This window comes from Tetrao urogallus (assembly GCF_951394365.1).
Source record: "Tetrao urogallus genome assembly, chromosome: 6".
Lineage (NCBI taxonomy): Eukaryota > Metazoa > Chordata > Aves > Galliformes > Phasianidae > Tetrao > Tetrao urogallus.
In genome coordinates this window covers 23,817,344-23,843,370 of record NC_136819.1, presented here as the reverse complement: position 1 = coordinate 23,843,370, position 26,027 = coordinate 23,817,344, and the positions used below count along the sequence as shown (strand labels likewise).

At 54.6% G+C, this 26,027-nt stretch overlaps 1 protein-coding gene across 4 annotated transcripts in view; it reads left to right on the top strand.

The window, feature by feature from the left end:
• The window catches only part of DGKZ (diacylglycerol kinase zeta), a gene marked incomplete at both ends in the record, with an annotated part of 38,908 nt that extends 16,075 nt beyond the window's left edge, over nt 1-22,833 (top strand). For 2 of the 4 annotated variants that reach the window (XM_079537882.1, XM_079537881.1), the window contains 30 exons: nt 5,384-5,492; nt 6,167-6,262; nt 7,098-7,175; nt 7,486-7,542; nt 8,078-8,146; nt 8,603-8,674; nt 8,945-9,061; nt 9,148-9,219; nt 9,576-9,671; nt 9,926-10,008; nt 10,116-10,176; nt 10,589-10,702; nt 11,080-11,220; nt 11,578-11,656; nt 11,947-12,002; nt 12,935-12,997; nt 13,238-13,311; nt 13,423-13,534; nt 13,828-14,027; nt 14,323-14,423; nt 14,558-14,637; nt 15,917-15,986; nt 17,306-17,346; nt 17,829-18,019; nt 18,483-18,514; nt 19,272-19,312; nt 19,561-19,681; nt 20,182-20,218; nt 20,400-20,499; nt 22,717-22,833. In XM_079537882.1, the coding sequence (XP_079394008.1) occupies nt 5,384-5,492; nt 6,167-6,262; nt 7,098-7,175; nt 7,486-7,542; nt 8,078-8,146; nt 8,603-8,674; nt 8,945-9,061; nt 9,148-9,219; nt 9,576-9,671; nt 9,926-10,008; nt 10,116-10,176; nt 10,589-10,702; nt 11,080-11,220; nt 11,578-11,656; nt 11,947-12,002; nt 12,935-12,997; nt 13,238-13,311; nt 13,423-13,534; nt 13,828-14,027; nt 14,323-14,423; nt 14,558-14,637; nt 15,917-15,986; nt 17,306-17,346; nt 17,829-18,019; nt 18,483-18,514; nt 19,272-19,312; nt 19,561-19,681; nt 20,182-20,218; nt 20,400-20,499; nt 22,717-22,833 (2,680 nt within the window). Of the gene's footprint in view, nt 1-4,417; nt 5,170-5,383; nt 5,493-6,166; nt 6,263-7,097; nt 7,176-7,485; nt 7,543-8,077; nt 8,147-8,602; nt 8,675-8,944; nt 9,062-9,147; nt 9,220-9,575; nt 9,672-9,925; nt 10,009-10,115; nt 10,177-10,588; nt 10,703-11,079; nt 11,221-11,577; nt 11,657-11,946; nt 12,003-12,934; nt 12,998-13,237; nt 13,312-13,422; nt 13,535-13,827; nt 14,028-14,322; nt 14,424-14,557; nt 14,638-15,601; nt 15,647-15,916; nt 15,987-17,305; nt 17,347-17,828; nt 18,020-18,482; nt 18,515-19,271; nt 19,313-19,560; nt 19,682-20,181; nt 20,219-20,399; nt 20,500-22,716 lie in introns of those variants that run through there. The other 2 variants (XM_079537880.1, XM_079537879.1) reach the window with 2 other exon arrangements.
• Nucleotides 22,834-26,027: the final 3,194 nt, after the last annotated feature.

Sequence of the window (26,027 nt, the reverse complement as noted above, 5' to 3'; positions counted from 1 at the left end):
CAGTGAAGATGCTTCCAGGCAGTTCCTTTTGTCCTCTGGGGACACACTGTCAGTGTGGAGGGACAGGGGCTGCAGTATGACAGATGGGTGTCATCATCCCTTTGACAGGCTGGAAGGAAGCAGTGAGGGTCCTTCTTTAACCTGCGTGCTCACGGCATCCTCAGCTCCTGGAGGAGCACCCAGAAGGACTGAAAGTGGCAAGGAGTTATAGTTAGCAGTGGCTGCCTGTAAAGCCTGGTCCCATCCTTGGGTGTTTGGTGTGGTCATCTGCCATGGGCACTGGCAGTCAGATAGGTGCTGACCCTGTGCCTCTCTCACCAAGTCCTTGCTGCCAGTTGGGTGCTGAGCTGTGCCGTGGAATTCTTGTCCCCTGAAAGAGGGCACGTGAGTTTTCCCTCTGGCCATTGTCTGCAGGGATCCCATTACCATTCATTGTATGGAACGTGTCAGACCTTGCGGGTTCTTGGATCAGGTCCCTGCGCTGGCACTATTGCAAGGTGGCCTGTATGTGTGCAGCAGAAGGCTGCGAGTTTTGCTTTTGTTTGGCCTCATTCTCTGGACGAACGATTGTGCTGGGTCTGTGCCCTGGTGCTGCCTTCTGGTCTGTGCTGCAGAGTGTCACACGCTGTCGTGGGGGCTTTGTGGCACACAGAGTCTGAGCTGATATTGCTGCCTTCAGGTGATGGCACAACTGAAGGTGTTCTTGGCTATGGCTACTGCTGCTAAAGGCTCTTGGTTTGGATGGATGTGGTTTTGGTCATCTCAGTCCTACGAGTGGTGCAGCATTACTCACACATCAGCTGCAGTGATGAATCGGAAGGTAGAAGGGCTGACAGTGCTGGGAAACATGAGCTGTTGTCCCCACTGTGACAGCTATCAATGGCTCATACAGCCCACAGGCAGTCACTGCTTCTGTCCTGCTCCCTGCTGGTGGGGGTTGTCTGCACCCCCACTTCTGAGCTGGCTGAGAGCTGGTGTGCCTGTGCCTTGGCTATTCTCAGACCTTTCTGCCTTGGAGCCCACATTCACACAGCCCTGCCCCTTGTGCAGCTTCTGCCTCTGGATCATGATGTAGTACAGATTACAGCTGGAGTGGAAATTTTGGGTAGAAACCATCTATGCAGAGTTTGGGAACTTGCTCACCTCTCTGCATCCACAGCCCTGAGGGCTGCACCATGTCTTGACCAGCGTGTTCCCTTCCCTGTCCGGCACAGGCACTTCCTCTGCAGCATGCAAGCTGTGGATGGGAAGCGAGGCTGCATGGAGCTCAGGAGATCTTGGCATCACACACAGGTGCCTGCTAGTAACGCCTCTTCCCAGGAGTTGAGTTGTGCAAGTCACTGTCATTGCCAGGGAGGACAGCTTGTAAACTGAGACAGGCTCTTGTCTGCATGATGGCAGCTCTGGTGCCATAGCACCCACCCAGACACCGCAGCAAGTACTGCTTCGCAGACTCAGCCAGGACAGATTCTCGTCATGGAGAAGGGCAAAACATGGGCTCATTTCCCTCCTGTAGCTCCGTGGTTGGAAAAAATGCTTTCCAATCAACTAACTAGAGGCTTGCTGAAAGGTCTGCTGATGGTTTTTTCAAGTCCAAACTTTCTCTAGGCTTTGAGGCTTGTTTGGCTGGCATCCCTCTTCTTCTGGGCACTGGCAGGAGGACACCATGGTGGGGGGGGGGGAACAATGGCACAGGCAAGAGGACTGAGCAGCGTGCTGCACTGTGTCCCCCTGTCTGAGGACACAGAGGGCATGGTCAGCACAGTACCCAGAGATCTGCCTGAGGCTGCTGGAGCAAAGCGAAGTAATGGAGCTGAATATCAAGAAATATTCATGATGTGGGTAGAGCTTAGAGCTTATGCCTTGAGGGACACTGTGTAGAAATCAATCTGTCTGGTTTTGTTGCTGTCACCACCAGGGGAGTGATAGCTGCTGGGTGATCAGGGTGCCCATGTCAGCCGATCCATGAGTTCTCTGTCCAGTGAAGTTACAAGATGCAAGTTTTCCCTCTTTGATCTCTGCTTGGCTTTCCAGGGGTGTTTATATCCTGCCACCGAGGTTAGCTCTGTCCTTAGAGCACAGGGCCGCATTTTTCTCTGAGAGTCCCGGGGGTTCCTGCAGCACCTTCCTCTTCCCCCAGCTCTTCAGGGCAGCACACACTCCAGGATACGTTCTTGCTTTGGCAAGGTCTCAGCCCACCAGCACCAGGCAGGGAGCACAATAGGCTGAGGAGCTCTGAGGGGTCTGGCTCAAAAAAATCCTACCAAAAGCTCCAAGTGCAGATCACAAGCTGACCCCTTCCTTATTCACAGAATGAGATTGAAATGATAGTGTTGAGCTGCATGCAAGTAGAGTTGATGTCCTAGTGCGTGCAGAAGTATTTCCTTTTCCTCCTACCCTGCAGATGCCAGGCTGCAACTAGCCCCTTGAGCTAACAGCCCAGTGATGCAGCCTGCAGAGAAGCAACATGCTGTTCTCTGTTGTGACTCAACTACCAACAGTCTTTTCACAGAAGCGTGGAGGTCACAGAAATGTCAATAGTGTTAGGCCAAGGGCTGCCAGGACACAGCTCTCCTTCAGCAGTACCTGGTGCATGGTGCTCTGATGGTGCACATCAGTGCTGGGCACTCCATGCATTCAGTTACTCCACACTGTCAGCAGCAGCTCTCAGTGCCTGCACTGTACTCTTTCAGATTGGAATTCAGTTGCAAGCAATGGGGATATCTTCACCATCAGATCCGAGCTGCTGCCACGTGGTACTGTTATAAGCTGTCAGATTACCCAGCAGTAACCTTCACTGCTGATGTCTGGAGCGTGAGTCCATGTGCCTCTTTCTGACAGCTCTGGAGATAAAAAAGACCATAATCAACCAGTAACCAAACATAAATGTCAAGCCAAGGGTGTTCTGGCAGGTTTCCTCATGAGAATGTGGTGTGAAAAGGAAGGAAGCTGTGTTGAGAGATCTTCCTGCCCAATGCAGCAACTCAGCAAGCACTGCACTAGCTTTGTGCTGGTGGAATATCTGGGACAGAAAGAACTACCTGTTGAGCTCACTCAGGATATAGGTGGACAATTCTGTCTCTCCCAGCAGCTTAGCCTGGGCAAGCTTGCCACACTCAAGCAGTTCTCTCATGTTGTCTTTTTTCAAACACATTTTATTTGTTCATGTAGTTTTTAACACCTATTGGTGATGATGCAATTCACTGCAGTATCCCACTGATGTTGGGGAGAAGGGACAGGAATGGAGTGCTGCAGTGACAGGGACAGGCTGGAAACTGGCTGGTCAGCAAGACATGGTTAAGTCCTCTGGAAAAGCCTCATGGTCCTCGGTGGTGTGATGGCTATCCTGCTAGTCACTGGGCGGGGATGAGTGTATATGCATTACTCGTGATGGAACTTGAGAAATCCCTCCGAGGTGATGGTACTTTGTTTTTGCTTTCAGTTCAGCAAGGCTCTAACTCCCCTAATGCTGCTCTCTGAATTGCACATTCCACTGGAGAGCATCACTAGATGAGAGAGACTAGAGACTTCCTTGCATAACCAGCTGGAGGCAAAACCAAACCTGACTTTTCTGTCCTCCACCTTTGTAGCAATTGAAGATTCAGAATTTGCTTCTGCCATGCTCTTTAGAGCCTTGAAACAAACTGGTCTGGAGAATGGGAGTTCTGGTACTAGTCAGAGTCAGCCTCTTCCGCTCTGACCTTTGCATGCCAAGCTGAGAGCACTGAAACTGCTGCTGCAGCAGCTTCCATCTGTGGCCTAGTGCTTTTCACGGACAGCTGCAACGCCTTGGCAACACACTCAGCTTTGAGGGAAAGGTCAAGAGACCCGTTAAAGCTCTTTCCAAAACGAGAGGGAAGTTTTGAGCAGGACAGATAGGATGATTTTCCTAGTTCTCGTCTGCTCCAACTTTCTCAGCCAGGCTCCACCAAATGTGCTTGCCCTGCTTTGACTTGCCTGATTGTTTTCCTTCTTTAGTGCTTAGTTTCCATTTGCCACAAATTCTGTGGGGCTGCTGCTGCTTGTGCTGAACGGTTACGGCTGCAACACCGGGAGAGCCAGCACCAGTGGGGAAAATAGTGGTGGGGCAGAGAGCAGGGCTGGCCTTGCCAGGGCAGTAGCTCATCTGTGAAGCAGTCTCATGTGTGATTCTGAGGGTGCTTTCCTCAGGCTAAGCTGTGAAAATAAGCATAGACTGCCTTAAGAAGAGCTTTGCTTTGAACTAGAGAAGCCCAGACGCTCCCAGTGGGTCCCAGAGGCTGGGCCCAGCCCTGCCATACATACCACACAGCCCTACCATAGCACCCAGCTCTCTCAGATCAGCTGCTCCAACTGTGCTCTGCAAACCTGGGGCCATCCCCAGCCCCGCAGATCTGTGGGCAGCCTATTTAATTCCTGCTTTCTGTGTCAACAGCCACCGCCGGGCACAATGGAAACATTTTTTAAGAGGCACTTTGGGAAGAAGGGGCTGCCGGGCCCACGGCGCGCCAGCGTGGTGGCTGTGCCCACGGGCAAGGCCCGCCGCCGCTCCCAGGCCGGGCTGCCCTCTGCTTCACTGACCCAGCGCCGTCGCGGCTCAGGTGCCCCACTGCCAGCTCTCTCCTGTTTGCCCCTGACCCGCCGCCGCGGCCCCCGCCGCCGCTCCAGCACCACCCCACCGTGCCTCAGTCCCCGCTTCGCCGTGCAGCAGCGGCGTGGGGGCTGCCCTCCAGCCATCGATGCCACGCTGCTGGGGCCCTCCGTGCTGCTGGCCGGCCTCCTCCCCGCTGGGCGAGAGGGTGCCGGGGATGCCTCCAGCTCCTGGCCTGCAGAAGATGGCGACGGCAGGGTGGATCGGGGCAGATGGTGGGCTGAAGAGAGCTGGCTGGGCATGTTGCCACGGCTGCGGCCGCTGCAGGCCAGGCTGCTGACACGGGGCCCTCGATGCCTGCGCCGCGCCTCCTCCCACCGCCTGCCCACCGACATTGGCTGCAGCCGGGCTCCCCACGGCCTTCCGGGCCGCTACCGTCGCCTCAGCCAGCGCCGCCGCTCCAGCGATGTCCTCTGGCCTGGGCTGCTGGCCACCACTCGCACGAGGTGGCTGGCCCAGCAGTGTGCAGGGGCTGCCTTCCCCGAGTGCTTGGAACCAGAACCAGCCTGCTGCCCCGACGGCTGGAGCCCCAGGCTGCTGTATGTATGGTGGTGCGCAGGAGGCGATGCTGTGGGAAGGGAGGCTGGGGTGGGCAGGGTGGGATGGGCAGGGCTATGTGTACCAGGTAAGGCTGCTTCAGGCTCCACCGCATCTTGGAGAAGCATCCTGGGGCTTTTGCCTGACAGCCCAGCAGGCTTTGACACGCCATTCTTCCTCCCCTGAGCTAATAGCTGGCCCTCCTGTGTTTTCCAGGAAAGCTATTGCCAAGTCCAGCCTCCAGCACATGGTAGCCCAGCCAAACCCCATGCTAGCCCTGAGGAGCGAGTCAGAGAGGCAGATACGCAGCACTGTGGACTGGAGCGTAAGTGGTGGTGTGCTTTGCTGGGTGTTGTGTGGGACAGGCTCCTGACCGGGAAGCAGCAGGCTCTTCCCCTGCTGAGGCTTCTCAAGTGACTTCGGCTTTGACAGTTTTATGGTCTCTGCTGTGCCACCATCTGGTGCCACTGTCTGTGCTGCTGGCAGCACCCCTTGGCACTGTGAGGAGAAGCATGGGCAGCTCCCCGGGAAGGTGGCACAGCTTCTCCTCCTCCAGCTCAGCTCCTGGCAGTGGAGGTTTCCTGGTGGCTGGGGCTAAGCACCAGGACAAGCCCCTGCTCCTCCACAGGCAAGGCCAGGCAGGCTGTAAGCTGCGCCTTTAGGTCACAGAGTGGAAACTGTTTTTCATGTGATGAACTTTCCCCAGATTCTCCTTTCAGGTGTTGGAAGCAGCACCTCTATGCAGGACATTTTGTAGCTGGGCTGGGGATCTTTGCAATGGGATCTGAACAAGGGGAGAGTTGGTTTCCTGGGGCAGTCTGATTTCCTCTGTGGAGATGTTGGCCCTGGTTTCTCGATAAATCTTGATACCTCGCCAACACTCAGCTCCATTTCTTCTTTCCCACCTCATCACATAACTTGTCCCTGGCACAAAGCAATTTAGGGATGGGGTGATCATTTGAGGATGCTCAGAGGAACATGTTGTCTTGTGCCTTTCAGGAGACTGCAGTCTATGGGGAGCACATCTGGTTTGAGACCAATGTCTCTGGGGATTTCTGCTACGTTGGGGAGCAGAACTGCATGGCCAAGCTGCTGGTAAGTCGCCTGGGGTCACCCGCGCTCCCTCCGTGCTCCTCAGCTGCAGGCTGTGCTGCCACCCGATGGAGAGACCACGAAGAACGTGGTGCTGGGAAAAGTGGGAGCCTGGGGAGCTGGCAAGGGGAAGAGGATGAGTCTCTGTGTGCTGCAGTGCTGCATGCCCAGTGTCTGCCAGTGCTGCCATTCAGTTTTCAACAGGAGTCTAGTGCAGAGCTGCACACAGCTGCAGGTCACTGCAGGGAGGGGTTGTTGGGATCACACATGCTTAGTGGAAGAATCTGAATCTAGTTTCTCTGGAAAAACCTTTCAACACAGAGGAAGAATGAGCAGTGGAGACCCAGACCTGCTGTCCCTTCTCCTTGCATGCTTGTACTGGAGCCCCAACAGGCCTTGCAGCAGCATAGCTGCACTTCTCTCTCCCTGCTTGCGGACTCAATCCTGTTTGTGGTGCAGGATTTACAGCACTGATGCCACCACATGCCTGCCCCCTGGCCTTATACTGCCACCAGATGAGCAAAAGCTTTGGGCCAGACTGTGAAAGTGCTTCCCAAACAATGTCCTGTTTTGTTCTATGGCAGTGACAGAAGAGGCCAAGGACTGCTTTGGCAGTGGGAGAGCACCTCCCTGTTGTGCTACAGACTCAAGAGCATCTGCTCTAGGCATGTGCTTAGATCTTGTTACTGGCAAGGTGTCTAGATTGTACAAAATTCCTCTAGGACTTGTTCTTTACATCCTGAAATATATGAAGGAAGCATGAGAAATGGTTGAGTTTCTGGCCTCCTTACTCTGCTGTTCATATGCATGTTTTTCCTCCCATTTTCTCATCCTCCAGCAAAAACCTCTCTCCAGGCGTAAGTGTGCAGCATGCAAGATCATAGTGCATACACCCTGCATAGAACAGCTGGAGAAAGTGAGTAAAACCTGTTAAGCCCTCTCTGTGGCTTCCAAAGCTCTGACAGTTTGATACTGGCCATTCCTTTCTCTGGGATAGCATAGGTTGATTGGAAACTGCAATGTGTTGCTGGAAAGAGACAGTACCAAAAGGAGCACTATTTACTCTATTGGGAGTCCTGGCCCCATTTTGTTTAATGATAGAGGTGGTGGGTTTTTCAATCAAGCATTGAACATTGCCAGAGGTTCTGCTATACTAAAATAAACTCCGGTAGGTTTCGTCTTGGTGGTGATTTTACTGATTCCTATCATGTGTGTTCAATCCACAGATAAATTTCCGCTGCAAACCTTCCTTCAGGGAGTCGGGATCACGGAACGTACGGGAGGTGAGACGTGAGCCTTGGATGCTGCCTACGGTTTGAGCACTTGCCTTTCCAGTTTGGTTGAAGCTGACTTGGCTGCAGGCACTCCCGTTGTCTTGCTGTGTGCAGAAGCTGTGTCTCACTGGGAATTTTCACTTTGCCCTGGCACCTTTTTCACCCTTCACTTTTGTCATCTGGTCAGAGATATTAAGAGAGAGAGATACGGTTTATGGCCAAAGTAACATTATAGGCTACTGCTTACCCATTCTGTTGTTCGCTTTCTGTGATTCTATCTTCAATTTCTGACTCTTCCTTTCTGATTTGGTTCTTTGTTTTGTCTTGTTTTTTCCTTTTCTTTGAGCACCGCAATTTGGTCTTGTGCCCCTAAGTTCTTTGGCTTTGCCTTTGCAGAGGTTTGGTGCTGGTGCACAGGGGCAACAAGCTTGCTACAAGAGCAGAGGTTCTGGCTGGCCTGTGCCTGTTCCTCTTGCCTGTTCCTATGTCCTTGTATGCATTGGGGCTTTCACTTTTTTTTTTTCTTTTTTTTTTTTCCCTTTAGCCCATAGTTGTCCGGCATCACTGGGTGCATCGGAGGCGGCAGGAAGGGAAATGCCGGCAGTGTGGCAAGGTGAGAGGACATCTTGGTGTGTTTTTCCTCAGCCTGAAGGGGAGCTAAGGTCAAACAAGGGGCAATAGCAGGACTGGGAAGTAGAATTCCTGCCTAACATACTGCTATTCCTGCTAGGCAGGAGCAGCCTATGGCAAAACCAAGACTAGTGGCCTGTTTCTCACAGTGAAGCACTACATAATTGCTACATGTATAAAGTTGTTCTCCCCCTGGGCCCTATCAGTCCTAGAGGGGACTGTCTTCCTGATGCACTATCCCTGGGCAATAGAGATGATCCTGCAAAGCGCACAGCAATCTCCCTGGTGCTATAGGGTGGTGGTTGGGGCTATCTGACAGGGATCAAGAGGGCTCCAGGCATTCTGGCACACTCACTTTGTTTATATATCTGGGAAAGTCCTATTGGATGGTAGAAAGCTGTAAGGGAATTCCCTAAGCCTCTCATCCTTCCCTCTGCAGGGTTTCCAGCAGAAGTTTGCCTTCCACAGTAAGGAGATTGTAGCCATCAGCTGTTCTTGGTGCAAGCAAGCGGTGAGCAAAGCCCCATTGAACATCTGCTCTAATGACCTCTGCTTTTAGCTGGGACCCCCCAGGTTTATCCTCTGCGGCCTGCACTACAGCTACTCTTACCAAGATAGCTGGGAGCTGCTATGGGAAGCTTTCTTCTCAGCCCCTCCTAGGGGAAGCCCTTCCATTACGAAACTCCTGTATCATTTCCTACAGCTCTCCTTTCACTGGCACAGGGCAGCTGGGAGGAGAAATGGAGTGGGCTGAGTTTTCTCTGTCTCTCTGCTTCTCCAGTATCACAGCAAAGTGTCATGTTTCATGCTGCAACACATCGAAGAGCCCTGCTCACTGGGAGCTCACGCTGCTGTTGTTGTTCCTCCCACCTGGATTTTGCGGGTCCGACGGCCCCAGGTAAAGCATATCAGCTCTTGTCTTTTTGCATGGCTCCTGCTTACCCAGCAGTTCCTCATATAGTGTTCGGGTTTTTGTCTTTTCAGAATCCAATGAAATCCAGTAAGAAAAAGAAGAGGACATCATTCAAGCGAAAATCCAGCAAAAAGGGTGCTGAGGTAAGAAATGAGAGGGGGTGGGAGTGACCTTGTGTTGGAAAGGTGGAGATGCTGTGCAGTGAGGAGCAGAACTGGGAAATCAGGGCACTATTCAGGGACTGCACCGAGGTGCGAGGTGAAGGAGAAGGGGGCTGGGGCAAAGAGGAGCCTTGGGAGTGGCTGAAGATCTCAGATTGTCACAGAGCTGAGAAAGGCTGAGGTGAGTTATGTCTGCTGGCAGGGCACATCCTAGCTATTAGATTTATGCAGTGGTTGGGATATTCTCTTCTTTCCACTCTTGATCTACGTGATGTTAGCTGGAGGTGGGAGTTTGCATTTCACTAGGTCTGTTAATGGTCCTGTGGTGTCTTTTGCAGGAAGGGAGGTGGAAACCTTTTGTCATCAAGCCTATGCCAGCTCCTCTCATGAAGCCCTTGCTGGTGTTTGTGAACCCCAAGAGTGGTGGGAATCAGGTATGGCCTTGCCCTTCATCTCCCTGAGAAGGCAGCTCTTTGCCATTTGGCTGCTGAGAGCTCAGAACAGTTTTGGTAGTCTCAGCTGCAAAAGGGACTAGAAACCTTTGCTGTCAGTTTGCTTCCAATGCTGTCCTCTTAACCCAGACTTTGCCTGAGTACCCCAGAACACTGCTGTATTGACCCGTCATCAGGCTTTCTTCCCTCTGCTCACTGAGAACTGCCCGTTACCTGAAATCTTTCTTACCCCCTAGGGAGCCAAGATCATCCAGTCCTTCATGTGGTATCTCAACCCACGGCAAGTTTTCGACCTCAGCCAGGGCGGTCCCAAGGAGGCGTGAGTACTGTTTGCTGTATTTCAGTTTACCCCTGCAGTAACACATTTTCCTGGCTGCAGTCTCAGTGTCTGTGCCTTCCCCTCCTGACCCTCCTTGCTCCTCGCAGGCTGGAGTTGTACCGCAAGGTCCACAACCTACGGATCCTGGCATGTGGGGGAGATGGCACGGTGAGTCCCCCAGCCCCTTCACACCCATGCTACCCTTTGCAATACCTTTTTGGCAGCCCTCACTATAGTCCAGAACAAGGCAAAACGTGTGCATTGTGTTGTGTCTGTGATACAGCTGGTAGCACCAAGTACTGTGGGCCCCCTCATGCACAGCTCCCAGGTGGTCTAGTTGTGTGGAGTGTCTGCATTTGTGGCCCTTTCAGAGGAACAGTGTCCCCTCTCGGGCTGCTGGTATCTCCTGCAGCACTCATTTGAAGTATTAAAGAATGTGAATAGCCTCAGTAGTGCCAAAGGAAACCTGTTTCTGCCTCTCTGGCTGTGGCTAGTATCATGTCATGTCACCTTCATGTCACCTTCACCTGCCTGTTGTTCCGTGAAATACCCAACTGTTCCTCTGCACCCTCTTTCACAGGTGGGCTGGATACTCTCCATTCTGGACCAGCTGCGCCTCAATCCACCTCCTCCTGTGGCCATCCTTCCGCTGGGGACAGGCAATGACTTGGCCAGGACACTGAACTGGGGTGGGGTAAGTGACAGGCAGAAGAGCCAACTGTGGCCAGAGGTGGACAGATTGCTTTGACTGGTGCATTTGCAACTCCTTATCCTAAATGCAGACCAATAAATAAGTGCCATTTGGACATTACTGTTCTTCTGACATATAAACTATTCTGAATTAGATTATAATATATTAGAACATTAACAAAAGCAATTATTTTTCAAACTTTTGGGATATTTCTAGAAGGAAGATGCATTGTTTTTAAATTTAAAGTCCCATTTGGTTGTTATGCATTCAAGAAGAATCTCTCTTTTCCACATACTTTCCTCTGAGATGTTTTCCCACACTCCACTGTCTCTGAGACATCCCTGGGAGGCAGATAGAAGACAGGTTCTCTTCTTCACTAGGGTTACACAGATGAGCCTCTGTCCAAGATCTTGTCACATGTGGAAGATGGGAACATTGTGCAGCTTGATCGCTGGAACCTCCGTGTGGAAGCAAACCCTGAAGCAAACCCTGAGGAAAAGGATGAGACAGCTGCTGACAAGGTGGGACATCTCTCTGCCTTAGTTGCCTATTCTGCTGGCGTGTCTGCTACTCTTATGCACGACGGCGGGTGGGCAGAGTGCCACACTGCCTTAAGCCTCTGTGATACATGTGCCTGGACATTGCTTGTCCTGCCTTGAGACCTGTGCCAATGCCACAAGGCCACTGAGAACAGAACAACAGATAAGAGCTGGCCCACTGCCTCAGGCTGGTCACCTCTGTGGTGTTCTGGAGGGACAGCTGATCTCCACTCACCCTTGTGAGCACAGTGCATGACTTGCCTTTGCCATGGCCACACAGTGGCAGCCTCATTCTGCCAGCATGAGGATTTGCAACCTTGTTCCTCCCTTCCATTTCAGCTTCCCTTGGATGTCTTTAATAACTACTTTAGCCTTGGTTTTGATGCGCGGGTGACGCTGGAATTTCATGAATCCCGAGGTACGTGGCAGCAAAGTGCAGTGGGGCTGCAGCAGGTCTGCAGTCAGGGGCACCTCTGTGACACATCATAAATGATCTTTGAAAAAGTGGACAAGAGGATTGATACCAGAACAGAGGTGAAATCAGAGGGATGAGAGGAGTTGTTGAGGGAAAGAGGGATGTGTGCAATGGCAGTGAGCTGGGAACTGTCCTGGCCAAGGCTGGCTAGAAAGCCATGTTTGGAGAAAGCAGGCAAGGAAAATATCTATATGTTCAGGCCAATGACTTGGATTTTTTTCTCTTTTCCTTAGAGGCCAATCCAGAGAAGTTCAATAGTCGGTTTCGGAATAAAATGTTCTATGCTGGGGTGAGTGCATGAGGGTATCTAGGCATTCCCTTGTAGATTCAGCTGGAACATAGGCATGGCCCCAGCTCCTGTCCATTACCTAAATTCACTCCCCTGAGTTACTGTGCTTTTGCATACACCTAAGCTGAGCCTTGCGCCTGAAACTGGAGAGGTGCTGGAGAAGGTTTGCAGCGCTGGGAGTTGCAGGTCTGCCTGGCTGCAGACATTACTGGTGATACAGCGTTCTCTCTGGCCTGCGGTATAGTTGCTCCCTTGATCTCCTGCCACTATTGTTCTCAGGCTCGAGGACAGTCAGCCAGGCAGGACCTCCTCAGAGCTGTGGGAAGGCAGAGGAAGGGAAAGCCTCTCCGTAGAGTCTTCAGGCTACTTTGGTCTTTTATTTTTTTTAAACCTTGGGCCATTTGCAGCTCCCAGGCTAATTATGCCTTCTAGAGCTTTGCATCTTATTGTCTTATTTATGTGTCTGTCCCCTCACCCACAGTATACCTTCCTACCCAAGCAGTGGGGTGACTGGTATTTTAGCTGTACTGAAGGCCAAGTGCTGCTCTGTACCATCTCACGTCTCCCACCTATATCCCCTATCCCGTTATTTCTAAACAGTCATATCAGTGTTATGCTCAAAACTGAAATTGTCTCCTGTAACTCAAGTGCCTCAGTAGAGATAACCCACCTTCCCTAAAGCCAGGACTGGGCTGGCAAGGAATGGTTGGGTGTGTTACTGAAGCTGTGAGGTGCCCCAAGGTTTTTGGTGGGCAAAGTGGCAATGGGAATGGATCAGGTTGTTTTGGGAGGGTGAGAGAAGAGGGCTTCTCCAGTCAATGGGGAGAGGGTTTACTCCTCTTATCAGCTGGGGTTTGAAGGTTGGTGGCAGGCTTCCTGGCTGCCCATTTCAGTGAATGTCTGGGCACTAACTCTGTCTCTTGCCTTGGCAGACGGCTTTCTCCGACTTCCTCACAGGGAGCTCCAAAGATTTAGCGAAGCACGTCAAGTTGGTTGTGAGTGTGTGGCAGTGCACTGGGCCAGGGAGGAGGGCAAACTGTATAGGGAGTGAGGAGCAGCTGCTCTAAGCACACTGTGTGTCTTAGGGCTGGGGTGTTCCTTGGGGCATCACCTTCCCTTGGCTTGGAAGATGGTCGCCCTGAGGAGCAGAGGGGGAGGCTGTTTCACCCTGAATAGCTAGGGCGGGCCAGACTCCTTCCTTATAGCAGCCTAAGTGCCCCTGTGTTTGTCTCCAGTGTGATGGGGTGGACCTGACCCACAAGATCCAGGACCTGAAGCCCCAGTGTTTGGTCTTCCTGAACATCCCCAGGTGAGCAGTCCCAGGACCTGCTCTAGTGCACTGGCCTACTGACTGCCATCCAACAGATCTGTGCCCAGGTTTGAGGATATTGTCCATGTGTTGTTCACTGTCCCTTCACAGATACTGTGCAGGCACGATGCCCTGGGGCAACCCTGGAGAGCACCACGACTTCGAGCCGCAGCGCCATGATGATGGCTGCATTGAAGTCATTGGCTTCACTATGACTTCCCTGGTGAGTTTGTTTGTGCTGGTGGTAGCTTGCAACCAGGGGAGTGACCAGTCCTATTGCCCAGGTGTCAGTCAGCCCCACTGCTTCACAGTTCCTCTCCTGTGCTGGCCTGTGTGACATTATGTTTTCCCTCAGATTTAGGCAGGATGCTGTCTTGCACTGGTCTCTGTGGATTCCTTCCCACTGAGATCAGGTCCAAAACCTTCAGAACTCAGTTCACCATCTGGCTGACAGTGGATGTTTTCCCCATCCATCTCTCAGTCTGTTCTCTGCTCTCACTCTGGACTCTTTCACAGGCTGCATTGCAGGTGGGTGGCCACGGGGAGAGGCTGTGTCAGTGCCGGCAGGTAGTTCTCACCACGTCGAAGGCCATCCCCATGCAGGTAGATGGGGAGCCCTGCAAGCTGGCAGCTTCCTGTATCCACATCTCCCTGCGCAACCAAGCCAACATGGTGCAGAAGACCAAGCGGCGCAACTCCATGCCTCTGCTCAACGAGTAGGTTCCTCAGATCAGTCTGTCATCTCCTCTCCAAAGCAGAAGGGGTGGATGGAGAAGGGGGGGGGACTGATCTATCACTCCCAGGAGCATTTTGGTCCTCTCAAGGTGGAGCTGGAAAGAGCCCAGGCTGCAGAAGTGTGCCTAGAGTCTCATATCGAAGAGGCTGCTGGTGGCAATCTCCCCACTCCACCCTGGGCTTTTGCCTGTATTGGAGGAGTAAGGTGCATAAGGAGAAAGTGAGTTGAGTTATCACCTTCTGATCCCTTCTCTTTTCCCTTCCCATGGCATGCAGCCAGCAGCCAGTGCCTGAGCGGCTGCGAATCCGAGTGAGCCGAATCAGCATGCGCGACTACGAGGCACTGCACTATGACAAGGAAAAGCTGAAGGAAGCCTGTGAGTGACCAGCTGAGTAACAGAGGGGTGGGAACTGCACTCCCTGAGTCCAGCAGTGCCTGCAGCTGAGCTGTGTGAGGTACTGGGGATCGGGCACAGCTTCCTGAGTTGTATGTGTGTCCCATTTTGTGCAGCTGTGCCGCTGGGGATCATTGTGGTTCCAGGGGACAGTGACCTGGAGTTGTGCCGGACCCAAATTGAGAGGCTGCAGGAGGTGAGGCTCTGTGTAGAAGAGGTTGTGATTGAGTGCTGAGTTTGGAGGGAATCAGAAGGATTTCTAGGCTGCCTTGATTCTGCCCACACCAACACTCACGTTCCTGCTTCTGGTAGGAGCTCATGGTTCACTTTCACCACATGGTGGAGGCAGGTTCCCGAGCTGGACAGCATGATTCTCCCTGCTGTCCAGCAGCTTATTTCTTTGCATTGCTCTTCTGACCTTGTTCTCCAGGCTCTGAGCGTCATTGGCCCAGAGAGATTCTGTGGCAGAGGAAAAGGCCAGCACAAGACCTGCCTCCTCCTACGTGTCTGGGGAGGCTTTTCCTCTGCCTTTGTTTGCTGTACTGTGTGTTCCTTCAACCTCCTTTTAACCTTCTACAGGCTTTGCATTTCGGGGCACAACTCTGCTCCTTCCTTGATGCCCAGATTAGGGTTGTTTTCCCCCTCCAATACTCTTTATTTGCAAGTAGTAACTTCAGTGCTCTTGCCAGTGTGCTATAGTGTGTGCCCCACCTGTACACAGGCTGCATAACCTTCGCTCCTGATGAGCAACGTCTTCTGAGTCCACAGTGTGGCTCCTGGTGTTGTACTGCACAATCCATTTTTCTCCCAGTTTACAGACCCTTGCGTAGTGAGCTGGCACTTGCAGCCTAGGCCGTCTTAAGCATGAGGCTAGGAGACTCCTAAGCTCAGAGGATACCACTTTCCCACATCATCAGCCTGGTAGCCGCCTCCAAAGCAGTGCTGATGTTCCTTGGTCACCTAATGTTTTTCCTGTTTTCTCTTCTTGAGCTAGATTATGTTTCCTGGTTCTGGATCGGGGCAGAGACTTTGGCCTGGTAATGTGTAAAGCTGCTTGCCGTATCTGCAGTAGGGTGACAGTGCAAACCTCTGTGGGACCAAAGAAGGGATAGGGGGCTGCCCAGGCAAATGCTGTAACAACATACCTTGCCTTTCTGCAGGATTTCTCTCCACAGCCCTCTGCTTTGCAGCGCCTGCTCTTTCAGGTGTGTATGGCATCTCACCATCCCTCAAGCCCATCTGTCATGTGCATCATGCTTGTCTCATGGGCTCATCTTCTGGCACTTCTCCAGTGAGCTGGTATGTCAGCTCTGCTCTGTCCTGTGCTGCCCTCCATCACAGTGTTCGAAGTTCTCATTCCTGTCCAAGCACCTGCAACCCTCCAATCCACAGGGACCTCCCAAAACAGGAGGGACACGCTGGGGAGAGAATAGAGGAGCCAAGAGACATCGCTGTATTCTGTTTTTTCTATGCAGGAAGGAGATGGAGCCAAACCGAAGACACTGTCATCCCAGAAACTGTCACCAAAATGGTGCTTCCTGGACTGTGAGTATCATCATCTGCTGGGAGTGCTTTGTGCCTGAATCTGGAGTATGACAATATAGACCTTTAGGGCAAGTCATTGAGAGCCACATGGGACTTGAGACTCAAGGATGTTGGGATCCCTGCAGCCAAGTTCAGCAGTTCTTTGCCCAAGCTGTGCCTCTGGCAGCTAACCACGAGTAGAGCGAGCAGCCTGCCAGGCAAGGGCTATCTGCTGCTCTCCAGCCCCGGAGCTGAACACAGCCCTGTATGCCCTGTCTCTTCGGGACTGGTGGGGTTGCTCTTCTGTGGCATGCAGGCAGGGGGCCCCCATGCTCTAGCAAACTGGGAGTGAGAAATCACCTTGTATATCTTGGAAGTATGGGAACAGTTTCCCCACTGCTTTCCAGCTATTTTTCCCCATTCTGGAAACAGCTTTCTTCTCTCCCTCTGCCTTCACTGACCTGGAGGTCAGAGCTCTCTGTGTGTATCTGGAAGCTGAGATAAGTGACTATCACTTGACACTTTATCTCCCTGACTTGCAAGAGGAGTTTCTAATTGCCAGCAGCAGGGCTTAGGGTAGAGCGAAGCTGTCTACTGCCTGTGTACTCAGGGCAGCACACAACTGCTTAGGCCTGCATGCAGGAGGACCTAGCAAGGGCCAGGGAGAAAGACAAGGACAAGAGCCACTCCTAGCCTAGACCAGGAAAAACAGACCTGTCTTGAGAGCTGGCAATCACTGCTGATCAGGTAAAGGCCATCTTGGATATAAGTGAGATGCTTCAGGTCCTGGCAGTCACCTGGGAAAATTGTCTTTTCTTCTTATCTCAGTGGAGATGCTGCTGTATTTCCCCTGAGATCTCGGGTCTCCAGCATGTGTGTTGGTCCCTCTCACCCTGCAAGGGACATCAGGTACAGCCAGAGGCTGCAACATGGGCCTGAGAAGCCTCATACTAGGGTGAAAGGATGTTGCTTCTCCCTTGGGGCCTTCAGACCCTTCACGAGGGGCTGCTGGGATGGCTGCTCCCAGGTGTCCCTCCTCCAGCCAGTCTCCCAGCAGCAGGTTCTGAGCTCAGGAGAATGCGTCAGGAAAGGAGCCAGAGCCTCATTCAAGACAGCACAGTCTTGTTAAAGCAGCTGAATTATAGGCCTTCAGCAGCAGCTCCACGGCTGTAAATCTCTAGCCAGGATAGACTAGATGAAGCTCTTTCACTCCTCTAATCCGATCTGGGCAATCCCCACTCAGTTTGCAGAGAATTCCTGGGGCCCCCAAAGGTCCCAGTGCAGCACCCTTGCCTGGGCAGCCAAGAATCACTCTGTCTGATTCTGTCCCTGTCTTGCAGCAACCACAGCAGATCGATTCTACAGGATAGATCGCGCTCAGGTGAGTGTGGGAAAAACAGCCTGAAACATAAGCTCTGAGGGGGGGACATTCAGGAGCCACTAAAAGCGACTCCGACTGTGTGAAGCTGGGTTGCCTCCAGGTATCATCGGGGGTTTGCTTTAAGCTGAGGCAGAAATCCTGTGAAGGTCTGAGGTCCTTTTGAAAAGAGATGGGATTTGTGCCAGCCTGGGGGGAGGACTGGAGGAATCGAGGCAGGAAAAGCATGCCTGACCACAGCCTCACGCACTGGTGATGACAGGCTTCACAGGAGTAGACAAGGTGGGATGCAGCTCCCTTCTTTTCTGTCTGTCTGACTCCTTGAGGCTCCACATGGTGCCCCTTTCTGTCAGCTTCAGTCAGCTATAGTCCTGTGGGCAAAGGCTTTTCAGAGTGGTATGAAAGGTGTGAGGTTTGAGGGGTTGAGAGATGAAGCTATACAGATGTAGGTCTTGCTTCCAAAGAGGCTGACTTTTGCATTCCAGGAGCACCTCAACTATGTGACAGAGATCTCTCAGGATGAGCTCTATGTGCTGGATCCAGAGCTGGTGATCACCCAGACTGTAGGCACATCTCCTGCCATGCCTGATCTTGTCGACTCATCTGCCACACCTCCTGGGCACCATTTTGCTTTCCCTTCCTCTTCCTCCTCTCCACCCTGCTCTCCTGCCCCCAGGTGAGTCTGCAGTGGGAGGAAATGGGTTGCTGGGCCTCAGGAAGGATGAGCAGCAATGGGAAATCCATGGTTGGCTTCACAGCTTTGACCAAGTGGATGGGATGCTGTCCTGCCATCCTTGCTTCATTGCTGGCTGTGCTGAAGGCAGTAGAGCATCACAGTGTGACTAGGCCACGGGGCCAAGCTCCAGCATCTGGTCTGTGGACATGGGTCAGGCCAGGCTCAGGTGTGGGTGCTGAGAGCAGTAGTGTAAACGGGAGTGGGGCTGGGGAAGAACCCAGCTCGGGGAAGAAGCAGATGGCATGGTCAGAGGGTAGCTGATACTTTGGCCTGCTTCTCCTGCTGGCTGGAGAAGTGCTACAGGTAGGCATCTCCAAGCTGTCCCTCCACTCACCACGTGCATCTTTCAGGCAATGTGCTGCCCGGGCTGGCAGGGTTAGTTACACCTTCTCTTCTCTTCCAGTGCTGACGCTGAGCTCTGCCTCCCGCACAAAGGTGAGTTCGTCTGTCCTCACTGCAGGCGCCAAGCAGGGCTCTCAATCTGTCTTGCTTCCTCTGCTGAACCATTTTGGGTTCCTGCCATTGCTTTCTGGCCTATCCTTTCTCTGAAGTGCAGCCAGAAGCCCTGCAGCTAATGTGCTAGGTGGGGGCAGGTGACCGCAGAGGCAGGCAGCAGTGACCTGATGATGATTTGTGTAGTGGTCTGTCCAGGTGCTCCCCAACTCTGCAAGCTGCACGCAGAGGGCAGGAAATGGCATGGCAGAGGGGTTAATCCCCCACCTGCAGAGCTGTGTGCTGTTGGCTGGGTTGGGGGCTGTTTCTGCCAGGCCGCAGCAGGAGCTCGGGAGGTGGGAGCACAAGGTCAGGGGCCTCACTGAACTGAGTAAATGGAAAGAGTTTCCTGGAGCTTGAGCAGAGCTCAGAGCCTAGACGTGTGAGTGACTCACGTTGAGAGGCATCCTAGCTGCTGGCTGACGCCCAGATCTGCCCCTTGCTTCCCTGCACACATCTCCCTGGGCCAAGCTCTGGTTGCACCGCCAGGTACATACCTCTCTTCTTCCCTCAGATACCCAAGGGTGCAGGGGTCATGTATAATCAACCTGGCTGCTGTTCACCCTGAAAACAAGGGGCTGGCACCTGGAGGAACTCAGCTAACAGCTTTGAGTCTCTGGTGCCCAACTCTTGGCTCCCCAGGTAGATAAATAGCATCACAAGGTGGAGTTTTCTGATCCCAACCCATCTCTCTTTGCAGATGACCTGATAGAAGCTGCCAAGAGCGGTAACTTCAGCAAGGTAGGCACTTTAGCTTTGTGCTTTGACATGCTGCTGCCCTTCAGTGGCTCCTGGTGAGGCCTTTCCTCCATGCAGTGCCCAACCAGGAGCAGAGGGTGAAAACCAGGCAGGCTCCTGGCAAGGAGCCTTGGTCCTCAAAGCTCCTCTTCAGAAACAAGCTGCTGGGCACTCCAGGGATGCGGTGCCAGGACTTGGGGAGTTATAGACGAGAACTGAAACTCATCTGGACCTCTCTGCCAATCCCATAGTTCCAAGAGCTGCACCGGGCTGGAAGAGACCTGATGGTGCGAGACTCCTCTGGCCGAACTGTCCTCCATCACGCCGTCATATCAGGGAGCAAGGACATCGTCAAATACATAATTGAGAATGGTGAGCTGGGCTGCTTCACTGTGGCCAGAATGCCACCGTTAGCAAAGCAGGCTAGCAGCCAACAACACCCGACCCTCTGCGTAGAGGGTCCCTCAGATTTGCTGTATCTTCCCACTGTGACATGGGCTATCCTTAGTATCTTTCTGCCAGTGCTGGGTGCCCTGGGCTGTTATCCGATCCTTGCTGTGACCGTCATGTCTCTGGGAAACATCTCTCAGTGTCACGCTTCTGCTTTCATGGGAGCTGACCTGTTGTTTTTGGCAAGCTGATTTATTTTTATTTGGCTATTTCTCTGTAATGAATCCACAAGCAACTCTTCTTTCCTTATCTCAGCTGAGGTCCGATGCAGTTGCTGGCCTGAGGGTTTTGGAGCCAAGCCCTTTGTGGGCAGTACAGATAGTAGCCCCTACAGCAGGGTGCAGTGTGCAACTGGGGTGTTGGTAGGCCCACCCCTGCACTGTGGCCTGGTCTCACTTGCGCCGTACTCTTTCTCTCCACAGCCCCTTCAGAAATCCTCGATGCCACAGAGGAGGAGAAGTAAGTTATTTCCTGACATTTGTTACTTGTTGGCCATGGTTTCCAGTCCCCAAGCAGCATCCCCTGGGCTAACCATGGGACAGGCACCTTTTGCAGCCAGGGGGATGTCTCTCATGTGCAGCACTTATCCCCTCTTGGTGTGTTTAGGGGGCACACCTCACATCTTCTTTCTTTCCCGTAGCGGTGAAACCAGCTTGCACCAGGCTGCAGCTCTACGCCACCGCACTATCTGCCACTACATTGTGGAGGCCGGAGCGTCACTCATGAAGACTGACCTGCAGGTGATGGTGGGAGAACTGGGAGAGGTCCTGTTGTGGGGCTGGCAGGAGTTGGGCCGTGCAGGCCCATCTGAAGAGCAGCTCAAGGGCTGGAGTTTTTGCCATCACGCAGCCTGTACATGGGGAAGGCACCAGGGCTGGGAAGAGAGGAGCCGTTTAGGGTCCCCATGGTGCCGCTCAGCCTGCTCCCAGCAGCAGAGGGGTTAAATTCCCCCCATCCTTTCACTTCTCTCCATGTTGTTTTATTAAATTAGGAGCGAGGCGCTGGAATGTCTCATCCCTGTCTCCCCCTTCCCACCCTGTGGGGTCACAGCGAGGACAGTCTCGCTGTCGAACTCCCTCCCAGCCGCAGGGCTCCCCCCGCAGAGCCAGGACAGAGCACTGGGGCTCCTCGGGTGAAGCAGAATGTCAGCAGGCGGGTGAGGAGCTCTCGTTCACATACCACATTAATTGAGATGTGTCTTGGTGCCAGGAGCTGCTGCCAGCCCCTGCAGAGCAGTTGCAGGAGGGGGACTAAGGCGGTGTTTTGGTCTGCGAGGTTCCTGACATTGCAGCAGGGAGACGTGGTTGTGTTTGTCTGGCAGAGGAGGTGTAGGAGTGGGTCGAGAAGGTGCAGTCTATGGATATGGGAAAGGACCCCAGCCAGGGGCTGGTTGAGTTTAGGGGCCGCCTCAGACAATGAACAGCCCCTTGCCAGCTGCCAGGGAGATGCTGCATACACAGTCTCTGGCTCCTGATCACTCCTTCTTGTTCACATGGTGCCCAGAGGGGTGGCCTGGCAGGATACGTGGCAGGCAGCCATGGGACAAGGTGATTACCCGTGAGGGGAGAGAGCCAGGAGAAGGCAGCTGGGGTGGCACGGCCCTTCTCTGCCCTTTGGGAAGAACTGTGGGATGCTCTGCCTGATGAACAGCCTCAACCTGCCAGCAAAGAAAGAAGCCCAGCTCAGGAATGACAGCCTGCCCCAGGGAACAGGGCTTGCATGTGCCTGTGTGAGTGCATGCCTGGCTTTGTAGCTGTTTGGGGACCCACCTGCTCATGGTGCTGACCTTGTTTAGCCCCAGGTTACAGCCTGCCTGCGCAGGCAAGAACCAGCCTCCACAGAAACTCTGCTGTAGAACCTTTGGCAGACCTATATGTAGCACAGCTGGGGACAGCATGGTCGTGCACTCACGACCCTGAGGGAGGCTGGCCCTTATCAGGTAGCGCACATCAGCCTGTCTGTGCAGAGGGGCCCTGGCAGCTCCAGTTTCAGGCTGCAGATCCAGGCAGGAGGTGGTGCTGGACCAAGGCTTCTGCAGGGGGATGAGGAAGAAACTCTATTCCTCCTTTTTTTTTCTTCTTTGTTCAATGCTTGCTTAGATTCAGTGGCTGCAGAGCGGAGGCCCCCAAGGAGAGCCAAGCAGTGAGGCATACAACAGCCTCTAGCCCCCTGCATGCTCAGCACTTCTTGGAATGCCATGGTGTGTGTATGCATGATAGGTTTCTTGGTGGCTGCATGCCTGGCAGCAAGTACAGGAGTGTCCCAGGAGTTTCTGTGCGAGTGTGTAAGAGAAAAATGTGCCTGTGGGTGCCCCCTTTGTAGTCCCACTCTAGTGCATCTTTGCAGTGGGATGTGCTCAAGCTTTTGTTCACAACCGTACCCACACAGCGGAGGCTCCTAGAGCCTGACCATTGTTCACAGTGAAGAAATCCGTCTGTGGGTTGTCATGGGGACCCCTGCACCCCACTCAGTCACCGTGGTCCTGCTGTGTGCCGTGAGATGAGCTGGGCAGCATCGCTTCCCTTCGGGGGCCGCTTTTCAATGGCAGCGGCAGAGTGCCAGGTTTCCGTGGCCTCTCTCAGCAGAGGGTTTGTTCGGCACTGTGGAGCCCAGGCATTAATGAGAAGGAGCGAGGGGCAGGCAGAGGGAGGGGGAGAGGAGACGTAGCGGCGAGCCGTTAACAGATTTGCTTTTTATGGAGTGCGGGAGTTCATTAGTGGACACAGTCCAGATGGCTGCAATAAGCTGGTGAAATGCGATCCTCCTGCGGGAGCAGGAGCACTGGTGAGGCTGCAAGAGGGAAGGGGGGTTGGTATTCTCGGGCATTCCCCAGACATACCCCTCATTCCTCACCCTCTCCCTCCTGCCTCGACAGCGCCGGGGAAAAGCGTGTCATGGGGAGCAGCCTTTGTCTCCTCCGGTGCTCAGCGCACTGATGTGTTACCTTCCCTCTGCAGGGAGACACCCCTAAGCACAGGGCTGAGAAAGCCAATGACCCCGACCTGGCTGCCTACCTCGAGAATCGACAGCACTACCAGATGATCCAGCGGGAGGACCAGGAGACAGCTGTGTAGCGCTCAGCGTGCCTTAGCCCAACCAGCTTGGGCAGGACGAGCAGAGGGCGGCACCTGGCAGAGCTGTGAGTCTGGCCCAGCCCTCCTTATGTGTCAGCCCAGTCGCTGGAGGAGATGGAGACAGCAGGGCTGTGCCCCAGGTTGGGCTGAGACGCTGTTTATGAGGACAGTGGGTATTTGGGACTTGAAGCCCTGCTCTTTGTGTGTCCCCCTTTGCCTCTCATCAACCATGTTCCCCGCTCCAGATGGGCTCCATCCCAGAGCCCCACTGGGGCAGGCAGGGATGTAGCAATCTGTCACCCTCACACAGGGGAGCAGTGGTAGTGCCCCCAGCAGGTTCTTACCTATGACCCGTGCAGGACACCATTGCTCACCCCTCTGCCTGCTAGTGGTAACGCTCCATTAGGCACTTCACCTTGTTCAGAAGAAGCACCATGATGTACTGCCTCCAAGTCCTGTTCTCTCTTGTTGGCCTGGGACTGTCCTTGGGCTCTGTGGCAGGAGAAAAGTCCCTTGTGTTAGAGAATGTGTACCCACCCCTTCCTCAGAGCATCTGGGACTGGCACAGCTGGATGCGGGGCAGTTGCTTTCAGTGCTGGGCCTGTGCTGCTCTCAGGGATCTCCCCGTGCTCCCAAACTATGCGACCGCTGCATATGGCTTCTGCCATCCCCACAAATCAGACTCAGGGTCCTGCAGGGAATCCTTGGAGGTCCCCCAGCCCAGGCACAAGCTCCCTGGGCAGGCTGCCAGCAGGCTGCCAGCACACCTCCACAGGTTTTAGCAGAAAGAGGGATTTGGGTGCATAGGAAGCATCAGGACCCCAGCCCCGAGTCATGCATGTGACAGGATGGCATTTGGGGCACCATCTGCCACGGGACACGAGGCACCGTCTGCCCTGCAGAGGCCATGAGTGCTGAGGTAGCACAGCAGCCCTCATGCATGCACTTTTTGCAGAGCAGCAGTCCCTGGCTGCAGGGTGCCGGCAGAGGGGGAGGGCAGACGACTGTTGGCATTGGTGCATTCAAGCGGGAGGTGTGTGCAAAGCAGGTCTGGGTTGCAGCGTACAGGTGGGGTCCCAGGAGAGGAGGCCGGGGCATCCCCAGTGTGCACTTGCACCTGACTGTGGCTGTGCTGGGTGACACTGCTCACATCCCCACAAATACTGAAGAAAAAAACATATCATGACACCACAGAGAACCACAATGCTGATCAGGCTTTAGGTTGGGGCAGAGTTACCTTTGAGGCTATGGGGCAGCCGGACCAGAGGAGCACGAGGCTGGTGCTGGAGTTCAGTGATTAATATCATCGCTGTTCTGATGGCGATGCTCCAGCAGCACCAGGAGTTCCCATCAGCGCTGCTCACTCGTGGACAAACGCTGTCATCTTCCCAAAGGTGCAGACTGCTGCCCCAGCTAGGGTCCAGCTCCCCCTTCTCCCCAGTTTGTACATCCCCGTTTTTGTACAGGTAGTTCAGAGACACACTGTCCCCCTCCCTGCCAGGCCCCACACGTGAGCTGAGTTGCTGTGCAATTCTGAGCCTGGCTGCTGTGTAGGCAGAGGCGGAGGGGTGTTGGTAGCCCTGCCCGCATGGGGCAGGGGTTCTGTGCAATACCCAGTTCGGTGTTCCCAGACGCTGTGGTAGGACTGTATTTTTGTAACTCTGTGAGTGCCCGCTCTAGCAGGCCCGGGGCCTGGCGTGAGCCCGTGCTCCCATCGCTTTTTGACTTTTGACTGTTTGGATGTTGTTGTTTCTTGCTATTGAAATAAAAAAAAAGTGGATGTTTTAATTCTTTCCGCTGCGGTGGGCGTGGGGTGGGTGACACGTGGCTGGGGTGAGCCAGGTTGGGCCTCAGCCTCTGGGGCAGCGCGGGGCACCGGCACTGCAGGGATGCATTGTGGGATCAGCTGCAGCAGGAAGGCTGCTGCCCACTTAAAAGAGCGAAGGATGAGGAAGGCTGCTGCCTCTTGGGATACCTGCACCGGCACCACCAATCTTGCAGCTTCACAGAGGGCAGGTAACCAACCCACACGCTGTGCGATTGCGGTGTTTGTCGCACTTGCTCTCCCTCTTTTCCCTCCTTCCTTCAGTGTGAGACCCCTTCCTGCAAACACAGCCCCCCGCTGCCGGTTGGGGCCGCAGGAACCATTTCCCGCTCCGCACAGCCCCGTTGCACCCAGGACTCCGTGCTGGGGCACTCCTCACCCCCAGCCCCCGGCTGCCTGCCGTTTGTGATTCCTGGCGCCGAAGCAGCTCCCAGGAGCCTGCAGCCCACTGCCAGCGGCCTTCCTTCTGGGGAAGGGGCACAAAATGGCTCTGCTGCCCACTTCAGCCCCTTCTCCCGGCCGCCGTGGCCGGGGGCTGGAGGAGAGCTTCGCGTTAGCCCTGCTCGCCCGTGGGGAGAGGTGGTGGTGAATCCGTCCATGAGGGCAGAGGGCGAAGGAGGCACCGACGGGGCTCCGCCTGCGATCCGCAGAGCCCCGGGACTCAGCGCCGAAGGGCTCTCGGAGCCCCGGACCGCTCTGCAACGCTCGCACGCGGGTACAAAGGGACGCAACGACGGCCTCGTAGGGGCTCGAGCCCCCGACAGCCGAGCCGAACCGCGCGGCCCCTCCCCGCTGAGCAGCTCCCCCAGCCCCCGGGGCCGCCCCTCGGCCCGCCGCCAGCCTTTGTGGCTGGCCGTGCTGCCGGGGGGCAGAGGAGGGGCTTGCACGGGAGTTTGGGCTCCGACCACCTCGGGCTGCCGGCGGGGCCCGACGTCAGGGGCCGCTGTGCTGCGCTGCGCGGGGCTCCGCACGCGGCCGCCACACAAAAGGCAACGGCGCCGCTCCGCGCCGCAGGTGAGTGGGGGGGTGGGGGGCACACGGAGCTCCGCAGGCGCACCCCCTGCCCCGCCGAGGGAAGGGGCTCGGGGGGCGCCGGGGTTCCCGCGGGGCAGGGCGGGGGCCACCCCCTCTCAGCTCCACGGGGGAGCGGGGCGCACCCTGAGGGTGGGGAGGGGGTGCGGGAACGCTTCTGGGAGCGGGGGGCTGCGCCGTGCGGGGCGCGCGGCGAGGGGCGGCGGAGGGATGGATGCGGAAAGGCTCCCCGAAGAACCCGGCCTTGGGGGAGACGGAGGGGGCCCGGAGCCCCCAGCGCTCTCGGCCAGGCCGACGGGTGCCGGGGGGCGGGAGCGGGGCACTGTGCCCAGGAAGG